Below are 20222 nucleotides of genomic sequence, written 5' to 3' on the forward strand. Positions count from 1 at the left end.
GATGCGTAAAGTTGCCGGGTATGCTAGGGAGAATCTAAATTGATTGTTATATAAGGTGGAGCATATCGGAGAAAATGCCTTGCGTCTATTCATGACTTCAACTGAGTAGTCCGTGAATAGTAGCGGGTTAGCGCCATCCACTGTCAGCGAGCGTGTGTGACGAAACTTCTGCATGATGGCATTTTTATCTGTGTAGTTTAGGTATTTGAGGGTTTGACACGGCTTTCTGAGTATTGTCCCAGGCGGTGCGCTCTTTCAACAGTACATGGTATGCGGAGACCCAGTTGTTCAGGAATGTTTTTTGTGCAGATATTTGCGAGTTGGGCAGGGGTGATGGATTCTGGGAGTCCAATTATCCGCAGATTATTTCTTCTCAGAGTTGTTGGAGTTTGTCCCAGATCTCTGTGTGTGTGGTGTTTAAGAGTGCCAGCATGGCAGATGTAGCAGCTGCTTCATCTTCCAGAGAAGACATTCATTCCTCTGTGTGGGTAATCCTCTGAGCCTGTGCCTACATTTCCAGGTGCAGGTGTTGCAGCCCTCTGTTCACTGCAGCATCCACTGTAGCTGCAATTGTTGGTCTCAGCAGCATCACTACTGATTGTGCTATGCCCTCTGGGGAAGCTGGGTCGGCTGTTATGGTGGCTGAGGCAGGGGGAGGCTGTGAATGCAGCTGCAGCTGTTCCGTAGTAGATGGCACGGCTGCCATCTTAGCTGCACTTGCCTGTGTCTCTCCTGCGGGGGGCTGTGAGTATAATGTCGCTCATGCGTGGGATCATTCCACAAAGCGATCCATGTGCGCCCACCTTATAGCGACAGTGACAGGGGATCACAGGTGACAGGGAGGCTAGTGCGGAAGTTTGCTGCCGGTAATGCGGGGAGTGCAGCAGGAGCTGAGCGCAGCTACTTCTCCCTCATGTGGTGCCAGAACCAGAAGTCTGAGCCAAGTTTTAATTAGAACCCCCACTGTATGACTCATTGCTTTTAGGCCGATTCTAGGTAGTTAGTCTATTTCACGGTAAGTGCATTTTTTGTCTTAACTGACCAATTGTTTCCTTGCCGTGGCTCTGATAAAGCTTTAGAACCATTTAAATTGTATAGAAAGACAGACCATGCCTACATAGACTAATATAGAAAAAGGTCTTTGGTAGACCTGAAAGTACTTTTGGGAAGGACAGAAATATAGAAAAAGGTCTTTGACAGACCTTTAGAAAGTAAATAGAATAGTCTATGAGGTAAATCCACTGTGACCCATAACTTTTCTGCTTATTCTTTCTGTCACTTAGACGTATAAGATAATTTGTTGTGTGGATCAGACGATTGTAAGGGAAGACAGTCGTTCCCCACTGTCAATATGGGTAAAAAAAAAAGAAGTTCCTCCCCCTTCTCCCAACTCCGGGGGACCAAGATAAAGATTATGTAGCTAGGGGTTGTGGTATGGATTGTGAGTTCATAGTCCCCTGGGTATTAAATCTATTGCAGTGGACTGACACTATGCATAGCTCCGATCTTTTCCCCCAGGGTGGTGCTAATGATGAATTTCACATGGACATGGTAAAAGGATTATGTCTAGGAGATAAAAAAAAAAAAGCATCTCCCTGGTACTCCAGGGACCCACAATGGGACATGACTTATATGAGACAGGGAGGGGAGAACTGGATAGAATGTGCCCCGTATTGGTTCCAGGGGGATAATAAAAAAAACAAAAAAAAAAAAACAAATGTTTAGGTGGGGAGGATTATGAGAGAAAACACAGGGAAAAGGCAGATAAAAAGAGACCAGACCCAACTGCCCCACTCCTTCCATTTAACCCTCCACCATACACAAACCAAATCTATCCCAGTCTCGCAAAAGAAAATATAGACCTTACACACAAGAAGACATGCACCTGATTATTGATGGAATAATTGGACATACAACTGCATGGGACTGGGTTCATGTCCCGACCGTAGCTGTAACACAAGACGGTGATGGCAAATGCCTCCCAATGGCAATGGTGGGCAGTGGGGAAGAAGAAGAGGATTTTCTAAGGGTCCTCAGCAGTCCAGAACCAGTTGTTTCAACTGCGGATAGGAGGACCACTGGAGAAATCAATGCCCATATGAACCTTTCAATCAACAACAAAATAGTCAAGCCCCTTCCCAGATACAGAACCCTCAGCAAAATCAGGGAGTGAAATACCCCATTCAGTGGACCCAGCCTAAGCTATAACAGTGAAGCTGCCAAGGGGGTGGTGTCCCAGCATCCCCCCTTGTCTCCCGCTCCTTTTGTGAGCAGCCAGTGGTGACTCTGTATGTCCAAGGAAAGTTAACCCCTCCCCTCCCAGTAGTAAATTTAGAACGCGGATCAGTGTTGTTGAACCACAGTTTCAGGATAATACCAAACTGCCCTATCAATCTTTCGGGAGAGACTTACTAGGTAAATTGGGGATTAGAATAGAGATAACCAATCAGGGAGGTGTGATTGCTCATTCTAAAAAGATCCCCATATGGCCCATAATGTTGAATACTGAAGTGCAAGAGACAGACACAGGACTCCCCAGTGATTCTGACAAAGTATGGTCAGAGATCTCTCTAGATATAGGACTCATCTCCTGTACCACATACAAGGCCACTCTCAAAGAATAGGCACAACCCATTTATCACAAACAATATCCATTGGAAGGCATTGTCCCTATAGAACACTTAAGGCATTCTAAAAGAATCTGTATCCCCTACAACATACCCATCAACCCAGTTAAAAAGCCGGATGGCAGTTATAGGTTTTTTCAAGACCTTCAAGCTGTAAATAACCTGGTGGTGCCCATTGCGCCTATAGTGCCTGATGTTCCATTACTCCTTACCTCCATACCATGCGATGCAGAGTATTTTTCTGTAAAAAGTATCCCAAACAGGAGGGGACAAGAAAAGATGGGGGTTACTGAAAAGCAATACACATAATTAAACTCTTATCAAAAATGTATTGTTAGATCGGTACAAAAAGAACATGTGGATAAAAGAGTACAAACCAGTACTCGACTACCCTTAGTATAAATTGCTGACTGGCCCAGGTGGGCCAGTCAAAGCAACCACAGAAAGGGGGGACAAGACAACATATAACAAAAAATAACAACAGCGTCCGAACGCATAGGAAATTGGTGTCAGTCTAGCCAACCACCAAGGTGTAGTGTTCAGCAATTGCTGAGTGTGGAAGATAGGCTAACACCAATAACCTGGGGTGCTCGAGCCAGCAAAGGGAAGGAGGGGCGGGGAAAGAAAATGATAGGACACTGTATGTCCTGTATGGACTTGATGTAAGGATAATCCCATATAGTGTCCGTTTTGCAGCGCTGAATAGGTTAGAACAACCGCTTATGTTGAACAAAGACAGAGTCCATTAATACATGTGGGTCACTGTGGGTCACTGTGTGTCCTCAGTGGAGAGACAGTTGATCAATGGTGAGCACAATTAGTAATCAAAAACTTCTTACGTCCAGGTGAAGCGCATTGATGACTACACCTCGGTGGTTGGCTAGACTTACCTCACAACCTTTTGAGATGGGAATGAGGGACATCTACTAGCAAAAGTATGTAGGCATAGGACACGCCCCTGTAATAGAGCATATGATCAACTGTAACTCCATTTTGTTATCTCCCCTCCATTGTATGAGTTTGTTTTTAAAGAATACACATGACTTATCTTACACTTCTCTCTCGTTAGACTTTTTTGTTGGAGCCAAGTTTTAATTAGAACCCCCACTGTATAACTCATTGTGTTTAGGCTGATTCTAGGTAGTTAGTCTATGCAGATAAGCTATATTTGTAGATTCCTTTCAGCTGTTTAAAATTAATGATGAAAAAAATCTCTCTGTAGAAGCCTGGTTAACCCTTAGAAATTTAGGAGCGAATTTACCCCTCTGTGCTGTAACTCACATATAAAGATATCATTTTAAATAAAGAGTTCAGACTCACTTTGCACATGAAAACTGGCTGTTGGGTGTGTCATTGGGGTCTCCAGAATTCTCGCTGTGGATTACCAAGGGAGGGTGGTCGGCTGTCCAGTAATCTATGCTATCAGCCCCCTGCCACGCCCCCTTAAAGGAGAATAAACAAAAAATGAAAGATTAGTTGAATCCACAAGGGCTTCTTTTTACCTCTACTATTCCTTTTATTGGCTTTTGAAATTTACAAATGCAGCGAATTTGGAAATTGGATGAAAGGTTTAGCACTGGGAAACACTTTTTGAAAGATAAATAGTGCATTTTATATACAACTATATAGATCAGACCAAAATGAGGGACAAATGAGGAGGAAAGAGGGACAGAGGGACATTGCTTCAAATCAGGGACAGTCCCCCCAAATCAACGACAGTTGGGAGCTATGTGTTTAGGTAGAGATCTGGTCCTATTTTCTGTACAGTTCAGCAGTCTAAAATTAGAAGCCCTGCCATAGCTCACTCTGTATGCACCAAAAAAAAAGTTCTGTGGCTCTTTTCTGTGCAGTGCAGCAGCCGAGAATTAATGCTCTCACACAGCAAAATTGAGTTAGGGCTGGTTACCACTGGAATACAGGTTTCCAGCACCACATTCTGGTTTGAACTTACCCCTAAAGTAGAACTATAGGCAAAACTTTATTTTTCCTTTTGGATAGAGCAAGGGAGGGTTATAACCTCTGTCAGATTTTTTTTCACCATCTGTGTCCTATTGCAGCCAAACAGGAAGAGGGAGGAAATGCCTGATAATTAAGGGAATTCCTTGGAGACCTCCAGATCACTAGAACTAGTGTCCCCATTGGAAGATTTCCTCTCTATTACTTTTCTGGGGACAGCCCAAAATTGTGGGTTTTCTTTTACTTTTACTTTCAATGATAATGGTAAACATGACATAAAGAGGGTGAATCTCCTTAATAGGGGCACAGACAGCAATAGAAACTGACAAGTGTTCTAATCCCTCTCCACTCTATCTAAAACTAAAAAAAAGTTTTACCTTTAGTTATACTGTAATGTTTTTCATATTGTGCTTATGGCTTTGGAATTGTTTTGGTATTACAACCTTAATATTAAGCAGACAACACTTAGGGGCTGATTTACGAAAACCGTGCGGCAAGAGTAGAGGTGCATGGCGAGGCGCAACAAACATTTTCATATTTATGAAAAGGTGCGCCGGGAACAGAGCGTGAATCCCCCATTTACTATAGTGATCTCGGGACATGGGAGAATGCAATCTGTGCGCCATTATGGATATGGTGCATGGCATCTTCAATTTAATATTAACAGAAGATGGAGCTGCCAATATTATGGGGTGATGTGAGGAAGTTTATTAACAGCTGTCCATGTAACAAATATGCCAAAAATAGAGTGAGAAAGTAACTTTTTCGGAGAAAGCCTGCTGTGCCCGCAAGTACGTTTAAAACTGCGCAAGATCAATGTAAGCAGTGCGCATGCGCAAGCGGCTCTTGCGCTCATTCAAATGCATTTGTTCACTGTGCGGCCAACATCTTAATAAGGGTTAAGCAACGTACATGCAATTGCGTGGGTTGAATGGGCGCACCTCTAAACATGTAATTAATTTTATTTTTTTACGCTGGTTCACCTTTATGTATTTTTCTTTTAGGTAAATTTGCACACAGATCATGTTAGCATGTTACGTTGCCAACATGTGACATGCACCTTGTTAAAATGATGTAAAATTAATCTTGCTCCTCTAGCTCCTCCTAAAAGGACATTTAACCTTCCCCTTCTAATGCATATGATTTCTTTAGGCTAGCTTTACCTTTTAAAGGGGGACTCCACACTTCATTCTCCAATGCTCTTGTCTCCCCCCTCTAACCCCTTTGGATTTCTATGGACTAACGTTTGCTTTTAACCACTTGCCAACCAGGCCAATTCTGACATTTCTTTCCTACATGTAAAAATCATAATCATTATTTTGCTAGAAAATTACATAGAACCCCCAAACATTATATATGTTTTTTGGAAAAGAACCTAGAGAATACAATGGCTGTCGTTGCAACTTTGTATCTTGTTCGGTATTTGCGCAGCAATTTTTCAATGCGTTTTTGTGCTATTATAGCAAAAAGTAAAAGATATTGTGTTTTTTTCAAAATGGTCGCTCTTCTTTTGTTTAAATCGCAAAAAATAAAAACCGCAGAGGCGACCAAATACCACCAAAAGAAAGCTCTATTTGTGGAAAAAAATGACGTTTTTTTTTTGGCACAGTGTTGCACAACTGGGCAATTGTCAGTTAAAGCAATGCAGTGCCGAATGGCAAAAAATGGCCTGGTCATTGAGTAGCTAAATCTTCCGCAGCTGAAGTAGTTAATCCCGGGAAATGAATGATTCTTATACAGTACAGACATAATATAGGGCAATGGGCAAAATAGTTTATTTGACTTTTTTTTCTTATTTTGCTTGTGGCTTTGGAATCACATTGGTGGTAGTGATGCCAAACCACCTAATTTGCCTTATCTATATGTAGAAATGCAATGCAGATATTTGAAGCACAGAGGGCTACACACATGATTTTTTTACACAGGCAGAGAACGCAAAGGGAAGATTTTGAAGCCTTGTGCATAGGTATAGTAAACAATCAAAGATAATGTCTCACCCAATGTGCATTTAACATCATAAGTAGATTGTGAAACATAACATCACAGATTGTGATTCTGCTGTCAATAAACTGTAAATTTCATTTTTCTAAGAACAGTCTGGTCTTTGTGGGTTTATTACAGTCAAAACATGGTCAAAATAAAATCCAGTGTTTCCTTTCATCAAATGTGATAAGACTAAAGGCAAAATCTTTGTTGGATAATGATAAAGTGATTAGAACTGATGTTAGGTATTCCACTGTTCCACTTGTAGGCAGCTACAGTCTACTTTATCCATGGCAGGTGGTGCTCTGCAGCGGCACTGCAGCTGGAGAAGAAGTCAAGAGGAATATGGTTCCTCTATGGCAGTGATGGCAAACCTTGCTCAACACCCCCCCCCCCCCCCCCCAGATGTTATGAAACTACATCTCTCATGATGCTCATGCACTCTGCAGTGTAGTTGTGCATCATGGGGAATGCAGTTCCAAAACAACCCATTGAATGCTGCCACCCATGTGACTCTAGCAGTCATCGTGGGCCAGACGAGCTGGTAGAGTAGAGACAGGTACCCTGCCTGGTAGGGACAGAACTAGCAACAGGAAAATGTCTCTGACAAGGAGAGAAAGCACAAGGCTTGCAACTTCTCGGTACATCTACCTGCTTAAAGACAAGACAGCCAGGTCATATTTTGCTCTCAATAGTTGCTGTCAGCTTGGCTAAATCCTGCTCTCTACACGCTGTTGGACCAGTAAGTGTTCCTGGCTGGGCTTCTTTCCCACTGGGTTGTTTGTGAACTGTATTGCATTATTTCAATACAAGTTCCTTCATCACACTGAGACTGTGTGTGTTATTGCCACTGCACCACGCTACACCCCAACTGCACTTGGAGGCAGTTGGTAGGTACTGTATGTCCTTTACATCATGTGTGAAAGGAGGATTGAGTTCTAGCATGGCTCCACTAGGACCAGTTTTGGCCCTTATACCGAAGTTAAATGGCTCTAACATTCCTTTCACAGAGTGGGAGGAGAGACTGGAAAGTGCCACCTGTTTGTATCAGGTTCTGGCCTGGCTGGTGGCCTAGAGGATGATGACCACCACACAGCTACCTTAGAACAGATTTATCACACTTGGAGGGCCCTTTTGGGGAGAAGATACCACTTCCAGAGCTAAGGTGAAGATTTTTCCCAAGGAAACATCAGGAGGACGAGAATCTCACCCATTACGTGGTAGCCATGCAGAACCTGTGGAGGCACCTGGAGAAGAGGGATGTGGATGGCTCCGCTAACATTACCATTGCATACCACATATTAAGGGACCAGTTCATAGTGGTCCTGAAGGCTGACCCAAGCCAGGTGGCCTTGCAAGAGAAAGAGGTAACCACCACCTCTTTTCATAATGCAGTGGTGGGTAAGGTTGCATGAGAACAGGAAGAAATTGATGCAGTGATACAGAAATGTAAACCTGCATACAACAAAAAGTAGGCCCTGGCACCTTAATCCCTATCAGCCATGCAAACTGTGGTGATGAAACTAGCTCAGGATGTGGTAACCTTAAAACAAAAGGTAGCCTCCTCTAAAAAGGACTCACCCGATCCCCATAGGTATGACAACCCACTGCACAAGGACCCCAAAGAGGACTGAAAATGCTGGCAGTGCGGCAGCAACAGCCATATATCCAAGAATTATGGGCAGTCTGGTTTCAGAAACATCTCCAGGCCATCTTTAAACTACTGACTCCCGAGACAGAGGGATGACCTCTGGGACAAACAGGCCCAAGTCCCAGCAGGTCAAAGAACATGGCCACACTGAGCCCAGTGGTAATCACCTTAGTTAATGGGCAAGAAGTCTCATGCCTTATTAACGCAGAGTCAGAGGTCACGGTCTTGGAGTACCATTTCAGAGCAGAGATTTGGAGCACAAGAACAGTTAGACCTCTTCTAGCTATCTCTCAGAGCGGCCAACAATTTAGCCATCTTTGTCAAAGGCATCTCATGGGTGAGTATCCAAAGTGAAGAGCATGTGGTGAAGCGGGTAGGAGTAGAAGTAGATTTGGCAGCCCAAAAGGCACATCCGCCCCATCCAGTATCACAGACTGTACAGATTCATCTGAGGAATCAACCTGGGGTTTAGGTGAAAAAAAGTATGAGACAGGCATGAACTTTTAAGATCCACCTGAGGTCCACCTCCACCAAGTGACTCTACAAAGAATTAAAGAGAACAAGTGCCCTTTGTGGTATAACCATGGACAACTCCCTGCAAGATATTCTATGTTGTTGGAAATTGTTTATTGTTCTGCCTTAACTATACTCTGATTGTGCTTTCATCACCAGTGTTGCTGTTTCCATGCTGTGATGCAGAGGACAGCTGTCAGTTTGGCCTAACCACGCTCTCCACACTCTTGGACCTGTGAGTGTTCCCAGCTGGGCTGCTTTCCCACTGATTTGTTTGTGAACTGTCTTTGCATTATTTCAAACTAAATGGTTTCATCACACTGGGACTGTGTGTGTGTTATTGCCACTGCACCACGCTCCACTCCACCTACAAGCTTAGCAACTGAAGTCAATCTGAAATGCAAAAGGGAGCCATATCCCTGAGTTAAAGTGATTATAAACCCTTAGCGCTTTAGTGAAGTGATTGGCCTTCGGGTGATACAGAGATGAAACAAATTCTCCTGTATATGTTGTACCTGTTTATCTGCAGTCTTATCTAAAGCCATTCAAAGTGAAGAATTTATACAACTTGTCTGAGCTTCCAGAAAACAGGGGGTGGGGAGCTGCAGATCTTAGTGAGAACTGATTGGAGGGAAAGCACACGCACCCCTTCACACAGCACACTTGAACAGAGGTGAGGCTGTCAATCACATACTTTGTGCTGGAGATCTCTCCCCGTGACCTTTTCTCTTGGTGTCAGGAAAACTTGCCAGAAGTGAGTCTTGCAGATAGCAGAGGAACAAGGCAGCAGAGGAAAAGGACATTTAGAGCTCTGGATTCAGACAGCTATAAACTATAGAGGGATGCTTTGCTCATATTTCATGTCTGAGGTTCACAACCTCTTTAAAAAATCACTCTGAGATTCATAAGTTGCCCTAAATAGGAACCTGAACCAATTGGAATGCACACTGATGACCTCTTGGCCAACTACCTGTAGGTGGACAGACTGCCTGAACCTATAAAAGGAACACTGCATCAAGAACCAGTAGAAAAGGCCAAAGAGGGTCAGGACCCCAGAAATACAGCAGATAGAGCTGAAAGTATTCCTAGAATGTGGAAACCAACCTGCTAAAAAACCTCCAATTTCAAAAGCCCACCATTCAATGCAAAACATCAGCATGCTGGGGATAGCAAGGTATAATAATATATCCCACTCCTGAAGACAGTCTTTGGACCATCCTGAAAAGAGAAGATTTTTCAAAACAGCAGGATGTGCATGTATTTCTAAATAACTGTAAACATTCATATAAATTGAATATAATAACAGCATTGTGTATTTACCCCTTGGTGCTTTAACCCTCTCATTGCCAAATATGTAACCTTAAAGTAATGCCAAACTCTGGTTTAAAAAAAATATAACTTAAGTAAGTGCTCACTTTTGCGCTCAGCCTCCTCCAAAACTCTAAATTCCTTTGTTTTAAAAGAGAAGTATGTTTTTTTTTTTTGTTTTTTGCCTAATCATACTTACCTAGGTGGATGCAGCATCAGACCGATGGTGTATCGCCCCCCTGCCGCCTCTTCACTGAGAACCAAGCCACCGGACATCACTGATGGCTCGGTTCTCTCACCTCCCTGAGCAGAGAGCTCTCCTGCTCTGCTCCTCCACGCTCACTAGAACGCTGAGCTGTAGAGGGGTAGGGAGCAGCCATCTTGGCCTCTCAGCAGATTGCTGAGAGGCTGAGACTGCTATCAGTCCAGGCAGCTGGCAGATACAGACTTGTTAAAGTCCAGGCAGCTGGCAGATCCAAACTTCCTAAGTCGGGATGACGTGCTGCCTCGGCTGATTCTAGTGACGTCAATAGAGAGTGGACTTCAGACCGCTCTCCACTGAAAACAGGTCGCAGGAGTGCAAAACGAATTGCACACCTGTGACCCATTGGAGAAGTCCAGCCTAAAAAAGCTCAGGCTGGACTTCTTTAGCTTCTGTGATCCAGTTTTCTGTTAGTGGGTGGCTATATTCTTTCTCCATGGTCCCACTGCATGTAGGAACATAGCAAACCTTTCTTGCTTGCTGCCAAGATAGACTACAGACTATGGATTATGGACTGTGAGGATTATGGTGTGCATAGAGCATGCTATCAATGGGATTAAATTAAATATCACGTTTCCCAATATCCAGATGAACTTGGTGTTTTTCTTCACTCTCTGGGGGTGAACAAAGCAGCAGGGGAATAAGTAGAAAATATATAGGTGGTGCTGGCAGATCCACCATTACAGTGAACCTTTTGTTTTACTCTGCAAGGTCAAAGCACTGGTTTGCGTTAAAGGAAAACTATAATGAAGACTAAAAGTCTACCCAAAGCTGGGGCTGGTCTGCTTGAAAATCACCAACCTTCCTTCAAAAGGGGATATAACTGTTTATCCATATTCAAAATAGGTAGGTGTTTCAGTGCTACTGCTTTATTTTATTTCTTGAAAAAATTGTCAACAAGGGAGGTTTTTTCTAAGATGTGATACCTTGGCATTTGCTCTCTCAACATACCAATCTGGGTAAACTCTGGCCCTTAACCTTTATTTCCTTAAAAAATGGCAGGTCATGAGAACAATGCCACTATGCTTTAATACGTCACCTGCTAGTATGGCCCTAAAAGTATAGGACAGTGATGGCAAACCTTTGCACCCCAGATGTTTTCTAACTACATTTCCCATGATGCTAACCTACACTGCAGAGTGAATGAGCATCATGGGAAATGTAGTTCCAAAACATCTGGGATACCAAGGTTCGCCATCACTGGTATAGGAGAAGTTATAACTGCTATCTCCCATGGTGGTATTCCCACTGCATTCCATTTTCAAAGTGGTAGTCATCACTTCACTTGCCACAAAGGCCCCTCTTAGAGTGATGTTAAAAAAAAAAAATTACCTCCAATTTTATATCACTCATAAACTATAAATTGAATTCATTAATATTTAGGAACTCAAAGGCCACAATTTGTTCCAATGTACCACTCAAGATTAACAGTGGGTCATCTATATAATGGATGATTTTTGCAATGTTAATAAGGCCTCATACACATGCGCTTATTGTTCCATACACCCATGAAAGGGCTGTTTTCCCAGTATGGGATCAGATTGATGCATTCTGATTCATGCATCAATCCCACATGGATGTACACTCTAGGATGCACTTGGAGAACCATGTTGATTCATGCAACCATCTGTCTGTCTTTAATTTGAACAGGCGTCCTGCATGTGGCTGTGCCTTCCATTTGAGAAAAGACCCTTAACACAGGTGTACCGGTATAGTAAGCTGAAGTTAAGAAGGTCTAACTATGTACTTTTTTTAACATACCTCCCCATGTTTCCACATGCACTTTTTTAACAACTATATATATAAAAACTGTGAGTGACATCATCCACTGAGAAACTGTGTTTGCCCAAGCTGAACCTCTGAAAAAGATTAAATATAAAAGTAAATTACCATGGAGATATATACACAGATATATACAGTATATATATTTATATATATACACATATTTGCCATACAAAAACACTGTTGATTAGATATTTATATTAAAACATTTTCAAACATACAGCAAGACCCATATTCAGAATTGGAGCAACGTGGCTGTCTAAATTTCTTTACTCATCTCTCCACTCCATATCCTGTCGTATTCAGGTGAATCTAAAACCCAAACGAATTAGATGTATTAAAACTTCACGTTATTAATTTAATAAAAAACATGTAGTAATGCTCAGAAACAATGCATTACATGCTTGCATCACCATGATCCTGCACCTACACCTATACAGGTATTGCAATCTTGCTGTAAGGGAAACCTGAAGGCTGCCACTGTTAATCTCTTTCTGAAAATAAAAGTTGTCTGGCTGTTATGTTCACTCTGGATTCAGTGCTTTCAGATAATTACCTGGTATATGGATAAATATTGACTTTTCAAATTTTACTAATCTGAAAATGTGACAACATTTTGAAGCCAGTGTTTGAAAATCTGAAAAATGTATATCTGAAAATGTTTTAAAGCCATCACAGTTATTTAATTAGCCTTTCAGTTGGGGTGTGTGTGTGGGGGGGGGGGGGGGGGCAGTAATAGTCACCTTATTGTTCTCATAGCAGGCTTTCTTTAAACATTGCCACAAAATAACGAATGGTCATCAGTTGAAGGGAACGTCTTCCTTCACTCTGAGTTTCTGCCACATTGTATCTCCCTGTATATTGTTTAAGTGGCACTATCAAAGTAATCAGCCAGTAGAAAATCCCATCCATCCATTCCAACACTACTGTTGGTGTTCTCAAAATAACAGTGAAACATAAAAATAAATGTGATGTACTTACTCCAATTCCAATTTCAAGACGTAAATGAAAATAGTGTTGACAACGGCATTCATGATGTTTACTACTACACCAATGAAAACCTGAGGCCATAAAATACCCTAGAAAAGGAAAAAAACATATGGTTGTTTAATTCTACTTAAAAAAAAAAACATAATGCTTTTATATTCAGGGAAGGTTTTTATAAACTACACTAGCCTACGCTGGCAGCTCCTAAACTTGAGTTTTTGCCCAAAGCTCCTAACCTCAACTGTATAAAGAGCTTTTTTTGCAAGAGTTTAGAAGTGGCCGCGTTTAGGTGAGCTTCAGGATAGGAACGTTTGATCACTAGCCGTGGAAAAACACAAAATGCGGCAAAACTGTGCCGCAATTTTGCTGCGTTTTGTGTTTTCCTGCACATGTGGTAAATGTAGGCCAGTGTACATGAAGCCTTAAAGCGGAGGTCCACCCTAAAGTGGACCTTCCGCTCATCGGAACCCTCCCCCCCTCCGGCACCACAATTGGCCCCTTTCAGGGGGGAGGGGGGTGCAGATACCTGTACAGTACAGGTATCTGCACCCACTTCCGGGATAGCTCTCTGGGGAAAGGGGCGTAGATTACGCCCCTTTCCGCAAGTGCCCCGCTGCCTGCTGGGAAACACACAGATCCCAGAGGCAGCGGGGACCGTCCTTATTGCGCAGCGCGACTCGCGCATGCGCAGTAGGGAACCGGGAAATGAAGCCGAAAGGCTCCATTTCCTGATTCCCATACCCAAGATGGCGGTGGCAGCACCCGAGAGACGATCTAGAGATCGGCTTCGGGTGCCGACATCGCGGGCGTGCTGGACAGGTAAGTGTCACTATTTTAAAAGTCAGCAGCTGCAGTATTTGTAGCTGATGGCTTTTAAAAAAAAAAAAAAACGCGGAGTCCCGGCGGACTCCCGCTTTAAAGTGCTATTTGGAACACTATAATACTAATTGCAGTTAAGTAAAGATTGGGCGGCCATGCCATCTGGATCAAAACAAAGCTTGTAGCACCGCAGTAACTTTCTCCTTTTTAGCTTTCATTGTGCAGGGTTTGTATTAGCCATGCCAGTATTTGCAATTGGGACTCATGTTTAACATATTTGTGGCAATGAGGAATTGTACGTCTGTTAACTCATTGTCCATTTTTACTGGCAAGTTGTACACTTGCAGAGCACTTGAAGCACAAGTTCTGGTTGACACTTTTCCAATTTGAAGCAAATTCAGGCCGCGTACACACGCGGGGACTGTTCGCTCAACTTTGTCCGTCAAACAGTTTCAGCGGACAGTCCGCTCAAAATTAGCATGGACGGACTTGGCCACACACGACGAACGAATAGTCCGCTGAAACCGTGCGCGATGACGTGAACGGCACGTACGACGGGACTAGAAAACAACGTCCTATACACTGCAATGCAAACTTCGGCGTGTAAATCCTTTCTGAGCATGCGCGGAACTTAGTTTGACGAACAAGCCTACACACGAGGGGACTGTTCGCTGAAACAAAGTTTCAGCGGACAGTTTTTCGGAATTTCCGAAAAACTTTGTTCAGCAGACTGTCCGCTGAAACTGTCCGCTGAAAGCCCACACACGAGCGGACTGTCCGCCGAAACACTGTTCAGCGGACAAAGTTGAGCGAACAGTCCCCGCGTGTGTACGCGGCCTCACTTGTCAAGTCTCTAGCAGAAGCAAAGTTTCAGTGGTCTATAGCAAAAGCTCTGCAAGTCTACAGCATTATTAAAATTCAGCAACGGTGACCCCTGTGGTGGGATGGCTATTGCTCAATATAATTGAACCAGAACTTGTAGTAGACTTGCAGAATGTTTGTAAAGAAAGTTAATCTGGAGTCATGCAATGCGGACTTGTTGCAACTGTGTGAAGCCTGGCAAGACTAGCAATAGTGTAACAAATCATTTTCAAACTTTCAGCACAAATGCTTGCTATCCGAGGTGTTTAAGAATAGGTGGGAGTCATTTGTATTTGTTACTTTATTTTGTGAAGAAAAGAACTGTATGTTTTGTGTCTAAAGTTGCCACTTCCTCAGTTCAAGGTGAAGTAAATGGTGTTAATGGTGGTGAAGTGATGTCATCCAGTGAAGGCTTCATGAGAGCCACGCTCACCAGATGACATCACCTTGCCGCAATCAACACCATTGTTATCAGCTTGAACTGGGGAAGTGGCAACTTTTGCCATGAAACAGTTTTCATTTGGTGAAATAAAGAAACTTAACATTTATACAAAACAAACGACTCCCACCTATGGACACCTTACTATGGGCGCCTCTGCTGATTGGACAACTGACAGGCTTTGTTTGCAAACTCAGTTTGCACTATCCAATTCCTCATACCTGCCAAGAAATTCCACAGAGAACCCGGAATGGGAACCCCCAAGACTGAGAAAATGACAACCTCAACCCTGTGCAGGGACAGGTTTTATACAGCTGCTCGCTTTTTTTCCACCCTAATGGGTGACCGCTGCCTTAACGGTTGTGAGTTATTTTATATTTATTTTTTTTCCACTGTGGAACCATTCTTCTAGTCACATACCTTCTTTTTATGCATCCTATTTATTACCATAACACAATTACTACACTGTAAGGGCCCTCACACCTCCTTTTACTTTCCAGGGGACACTCCAAACCAAACCAGAGGTTGCTGGCCAGCTTTAGGACTGTATCCTTTGGACCCCACCTTAGACATATCATTAATGTGTCACAAAAACAGTGTACTGAACTAGGCCTCAAAGAGGCAGTGAGCAAAGCCTTTACCTTGGCCTGTTATATCAGCTGGCTTGGGCCAGGAGCAGGTGGTGGTGCACTTACTAGGATTCTTGGGATACCATCATGTGGTCCTTAGATATGGCACAGGGTTCACTTATGGACCTCCATAAAAGCAAGGCCTCACAAGATGTAAAGATAAAGTGGAAGTAAACTCCCCCATATCGTTTTCAGCCAAGGAAGCTGCCATCTTTGCCTCTGTTTAATCTTCAACTGCTATGGTGCTGCACATGTGATTCGTTATGACACCAGCCATTGGATGGTTTGATAGTTTGGCTGAGAGCATTCCCGGCATGCCTTTTTTTTAACTGTTTAAATCCATGGGTTTACTTCCACTTTAAATGTGATTGCTTTTGATGAAGGCCTAAGGCCGAAATGCATCAGTATTTTTGGATGATGTTTTTGCTGTAATGCTCAAATAAATATTTTCTATGGAGAAGCTGTCGAGTTGCCAGCCTGTACTTTCTAAAGATAAATATGACCCTGATCAAACCTATTGGCTTAAGATGTGCTGGAACCTGTAAGTGAAATAAAGGCAATGGTTTGGAGTTGTCACTCCATTTCTGGGAACTGGCTAAACAACCAGACCCATGGCTATTCTGTCCTTATGTGACCACTTCTAGGTCTTCTAGGTTTTATGGAAATGAAAAGCACTTATAACCCATAGCAACTGATTCATATTTTCATTTAAATTAAATTCCAGAATGCTTATAATAAACACATAAAAAAAATTAAAATCTAAAATGAGAGAAAATGCCTGCAACCGAAAAGAACAAAGGGCGAGGGGTATGTCTATATATCAAGAATAATGTACAAGTGAATGTGAGAGATGATATTACTAAGGGAGCTAGAGTGGAGGTAGAAACCTTATGGTAGAGCTCCAAAGGGATGAAGCTAAGGGGAAAATACTGTAAGTATTCTATAGGCCCCCTAACCTGAGGGAGGAGGCGGAGTTGAACCTCCTATCACAATCTGGATTAGCAGCAAGGATAGGAAGTGTCATCATAATGGGGGATTTTAATTATGCAGACATAGACTGGGCAGAGGCAACCATGCATTCGTCTAAGGCTCGCCAGTTCCTAAATGTTTCGCAGGACATAGTGTTACTAGATCTACAGATTACCAACAATACAGACCTTATCATGGATGTGGAAATATGGGCCAATTTTGGAAACAGCGATCACAGGTCAATTGGCTTCAGTATAAATCACACAAATAGGAAACACAAGGGGAATACAAAGACACTGAATTTCAAAAGAGTCAACTTCCCTAAACGACATACCTTGCTAGAAAGCATAAGTTGTGTAGCACTGACCCCCGAAGGAGCTGCTGGTTTTACTGGGCTTACCGTTACCTTCTTGACCTCTTCTCCGTATAGGGTTTCCCATGGTAGATGGCCCAAAGAAACATGGAAACTGACAGGCTTTTCTCCAATCAGCTGGTAGAATCTCCTTTTGGGTTATTCTTTTGAAGTAGAAACAGAATCTCTCAGTTTATGGTAGAGGGTTAGGAGAAAATGCAGGTACTTTGGACTGCAAAAATGTCTCTTATAGAAGTAATCCAGAAAATAACCGTTTCACCGCTGGATTTCACAACCCCCGGATAGACCTCCTCTCACTAGGCCTAGCAGCCGGTAGGGTGTTAAGTAAAGTAAAGTCTCTGCCATAGATTTGAATTTAGAATACTTGAGAAAAGTATCTGCTACAGATTTGAATGTAGAATACTTGAGAAAAGTCTCTGCCACAGACTTGAATGTAACTGAGGGACATAGACAAATTTAAAGAGCTATCATACGGTACCAGTATCTCTCAGCCGGTCTGGCGATACCGAATGAGTGTAGATTCATAAGTGCCCTTTAACTGAGTCTCCAGGCTCCTTCAGAGAAGCCAGCCTTGCACACGGCCTTCTCCCGAAGAGTCCTCCCCTGGATGCTTTTACAGTTGCTGGGCCTCTCCTTAGATGAGACAGTACCGGACCACCTTTGAATCATTAGGCCCCGATATCCATTCAGGCCTGTCCCTGCAGTTGCTTCACCTCGGGCTAGCCAGCCCTGAGACTTGGAAATGCATGGATCCGCACCCTAGGCCAGGAGGTCCATGGAGGCTGGTCAGGAGGACCAGAACCAAACAGCCAGAAAATATCTTCTAGCACCGAACACCGTAGCACGTGATGTCAGTACCTTAAATACCACCTCCCAGAATGCACAGCAGGAGAAACGTGGCACTCAATACACCCAGCTAAACTTCGTTCTCACATTTGCCGGCAGTGACAGCGACAACTGCAGTCAAGGAGAACCCAGTACAACCCAGCTGGACTGGCACTGAAACCATCATTTAGCAAAACCAGCCCTAAAACCCAACTATGGTTTCAGGAGAATTAACATTGAAAAACCATATAGCGCATGCTCGTCAATAGCCGGCGCTACAGTTGGGATAAAATCTTAGCAACAAAAAACAGGGAGGAGAGATGGGTTTGCTTTAAGAGCATATTAAATAAGGGCATTAGCCAGTGCATCCCATTGGGTATTAAATTTAAAAGAGCGAACAAAAGTCCTGGAGGGCTTAACCTCAATGTAAAAATGCATATAAAAGCAAAGAAGAAGGCCTTGAAAAAATACAAAGTTGAGGGATCATCATCAGCATTTAGACTTTATAAAGAATGCAATAAATCACTGGGACCGGATGGCTTCAAACTGAGGGTAGTTAGGGAACTCAGTCAAGTAATTGCCAGACCATTGTTCGTAATTTTTACTGACAGTCTACTGACTGGACTGCTACCAGCTGATTGGAGAAAAGCCAGTGTAGCGCCAATATTTAAAAAGGACACAAAATACATCCCTGGGAATTACAGACCAGTTCACCTAACATAAATAGTGTGCAAGCTCTTGGAGGGGATGATAGGGGACTATATACAAGATTTTAGTAATGAAAACTGTATCATTAGTAGTAATCAGCATGGATTCATGAAGAATCTTTCTTGCCAAACCAATCTTTTAACCTTCTATGAGGAAGTAAGTTGCCATCTAGATAAAGGAAGGCCAGTAGATGTAGTGTATTTGGATTTTGCAAAAGCGTTTGAGACAGTTCTCCATAAACGTTTACTGTACAAAATAAAGTTTGTTGACAAGGACCATAGGGTGAGTACATGGATTGAAACCTGGCTAAAAGGGGGCGAGTTCAGAGGGTGGTGATAAATGGGGAGTACTCGGAATGGTCAGGGGTGGGTAGTGGGGTCCCACAGGGTTCTGTGCTGGGACCAATTCTATTTAATTTATTCATAAACTACATGGAAGATGGTGTAAACAGTTCAATCTCTGTAATTGCGGATGATACTAAGCTAAGCAGGGAAATAACTTCTCCACAGGATGTGGAAACCTTGCAAGAAGATCAGAACAAATTAATGAGGTGGCAACTACATGGCAAATGAGGTTTAATGTAGAAAAATTTAAAATAATGCATTTGGGTGACAAAAATATGAATGCAATCTATACACAAAGGGAAGAACCTCTGGGGGAATCTAGGATGGAAAAGGACCCGGGGGTCCTAGTAGATGATAGGCTCAGCAATGTCATGCAACACCACGCTGCTGCTAAAAAAGCAAACAGAATATTGGTATGCATTAAAAAAGGGATTAACTCCAGAGATAAAGCGACAATTCTCCCACTGTACAAGACTCTGGTCCGGCCGCACCTAGAGTATGCTGTCCAGTTCTGGGCACCAGTCTTCAGGAAGGATGTACTGGAAATGGAACGAGTACAAAGAAGGGCAACAAATCTAATAAAGGGTCTGGAGGACATTAGTTATGAAGAAAGTTTGCCAGCATTGAACTTATTCTCTCCGGAGAAGAGACGCTTGAGAGGGGATATTTAAATTTAAAAATACCGTACTATTGACCCCACAATAGGGATACAAAATTTTTTGCAGAAGGGAGTTTAACCTCCCTGGCGGTACGATTATTTCGGATTTTAGGTGCTAAAAGCGGTACCATTATTTTGCATGAAAATTTGGCGTTTTATATTGTAGTCCAAACCAGAGTCTAGCAGACATCCCGGGTATAATAAAGTTTGAAAAATGAAATCATAAATTATAATATAATAAATAATTATAAATAATTGTACCAAATAATAATATAACAATAATAAAAATTATTCAATAATGTAATCAAATCAAAAACACTGAAATTTGCTCAGTTGCAGAATTGTTGCTGTCATTACTTTTCAGTATTTGAGGACGGATCTCCCCACAAATCGCTATCGCTCAATTCTGCGAGTGATTCCAATTTATTATCGCTGTTTTCTAGCTGGTCTAAAACCATTTTTGATGTAAAAGGACAGTTTTGGTTGCTATGGACAATCTCCAGTTTCCAGGCATAAAGAACAGTTTTT

General features: G+C 42.7%; 1 protein-coding gene across 1 annotated transcript in view; it reads right to left on the minus strand.

Annotated features, from left to right (window-relative positions):
- The window catches only part of LOC143983035 (multidrug and toxin extrusion protein 2-like), a 289578-nt gene that overhangs the window by 175088 nt on the left and 94268 nt on the right, over positions 1–20222 (minus strand). Inside the window, exons 7-9 of the mRNA XM_077482262.1 lie at positions 13064–13161; positions 12062–12159; positions 9835–9948 (exon numbers count right to left, since the gene is read on the minus strand). Of these exons, the coding sequence (XP_077338388.1) occupies positions 9835–9948; positions 12062–12159; positions 13064–13161 (310 nt within the window). The remainder of the gene's footprint in view (positions 1–9834; positions 9949–12061; positions 12160–13063; positions 13162–20222) is intronic.

This window comes from Lithobates pipiens, unplaced genomic scaffold, assembly GCF_037356315.1.
Source record: "Lithobates pipiens isolate NorthernLeopardFrog02 unplaced genomic scaffold, aLitPip1_a1.2 Scaffold_16, whole genome shotgun sequence".
Classification (NCBI taxonomy): domain Eukaryota; kingdom Metazoa; phylum Chordata; class Amphibia; order Anura; family Ranidae; genus Lithobates; species Lithobates pipiens.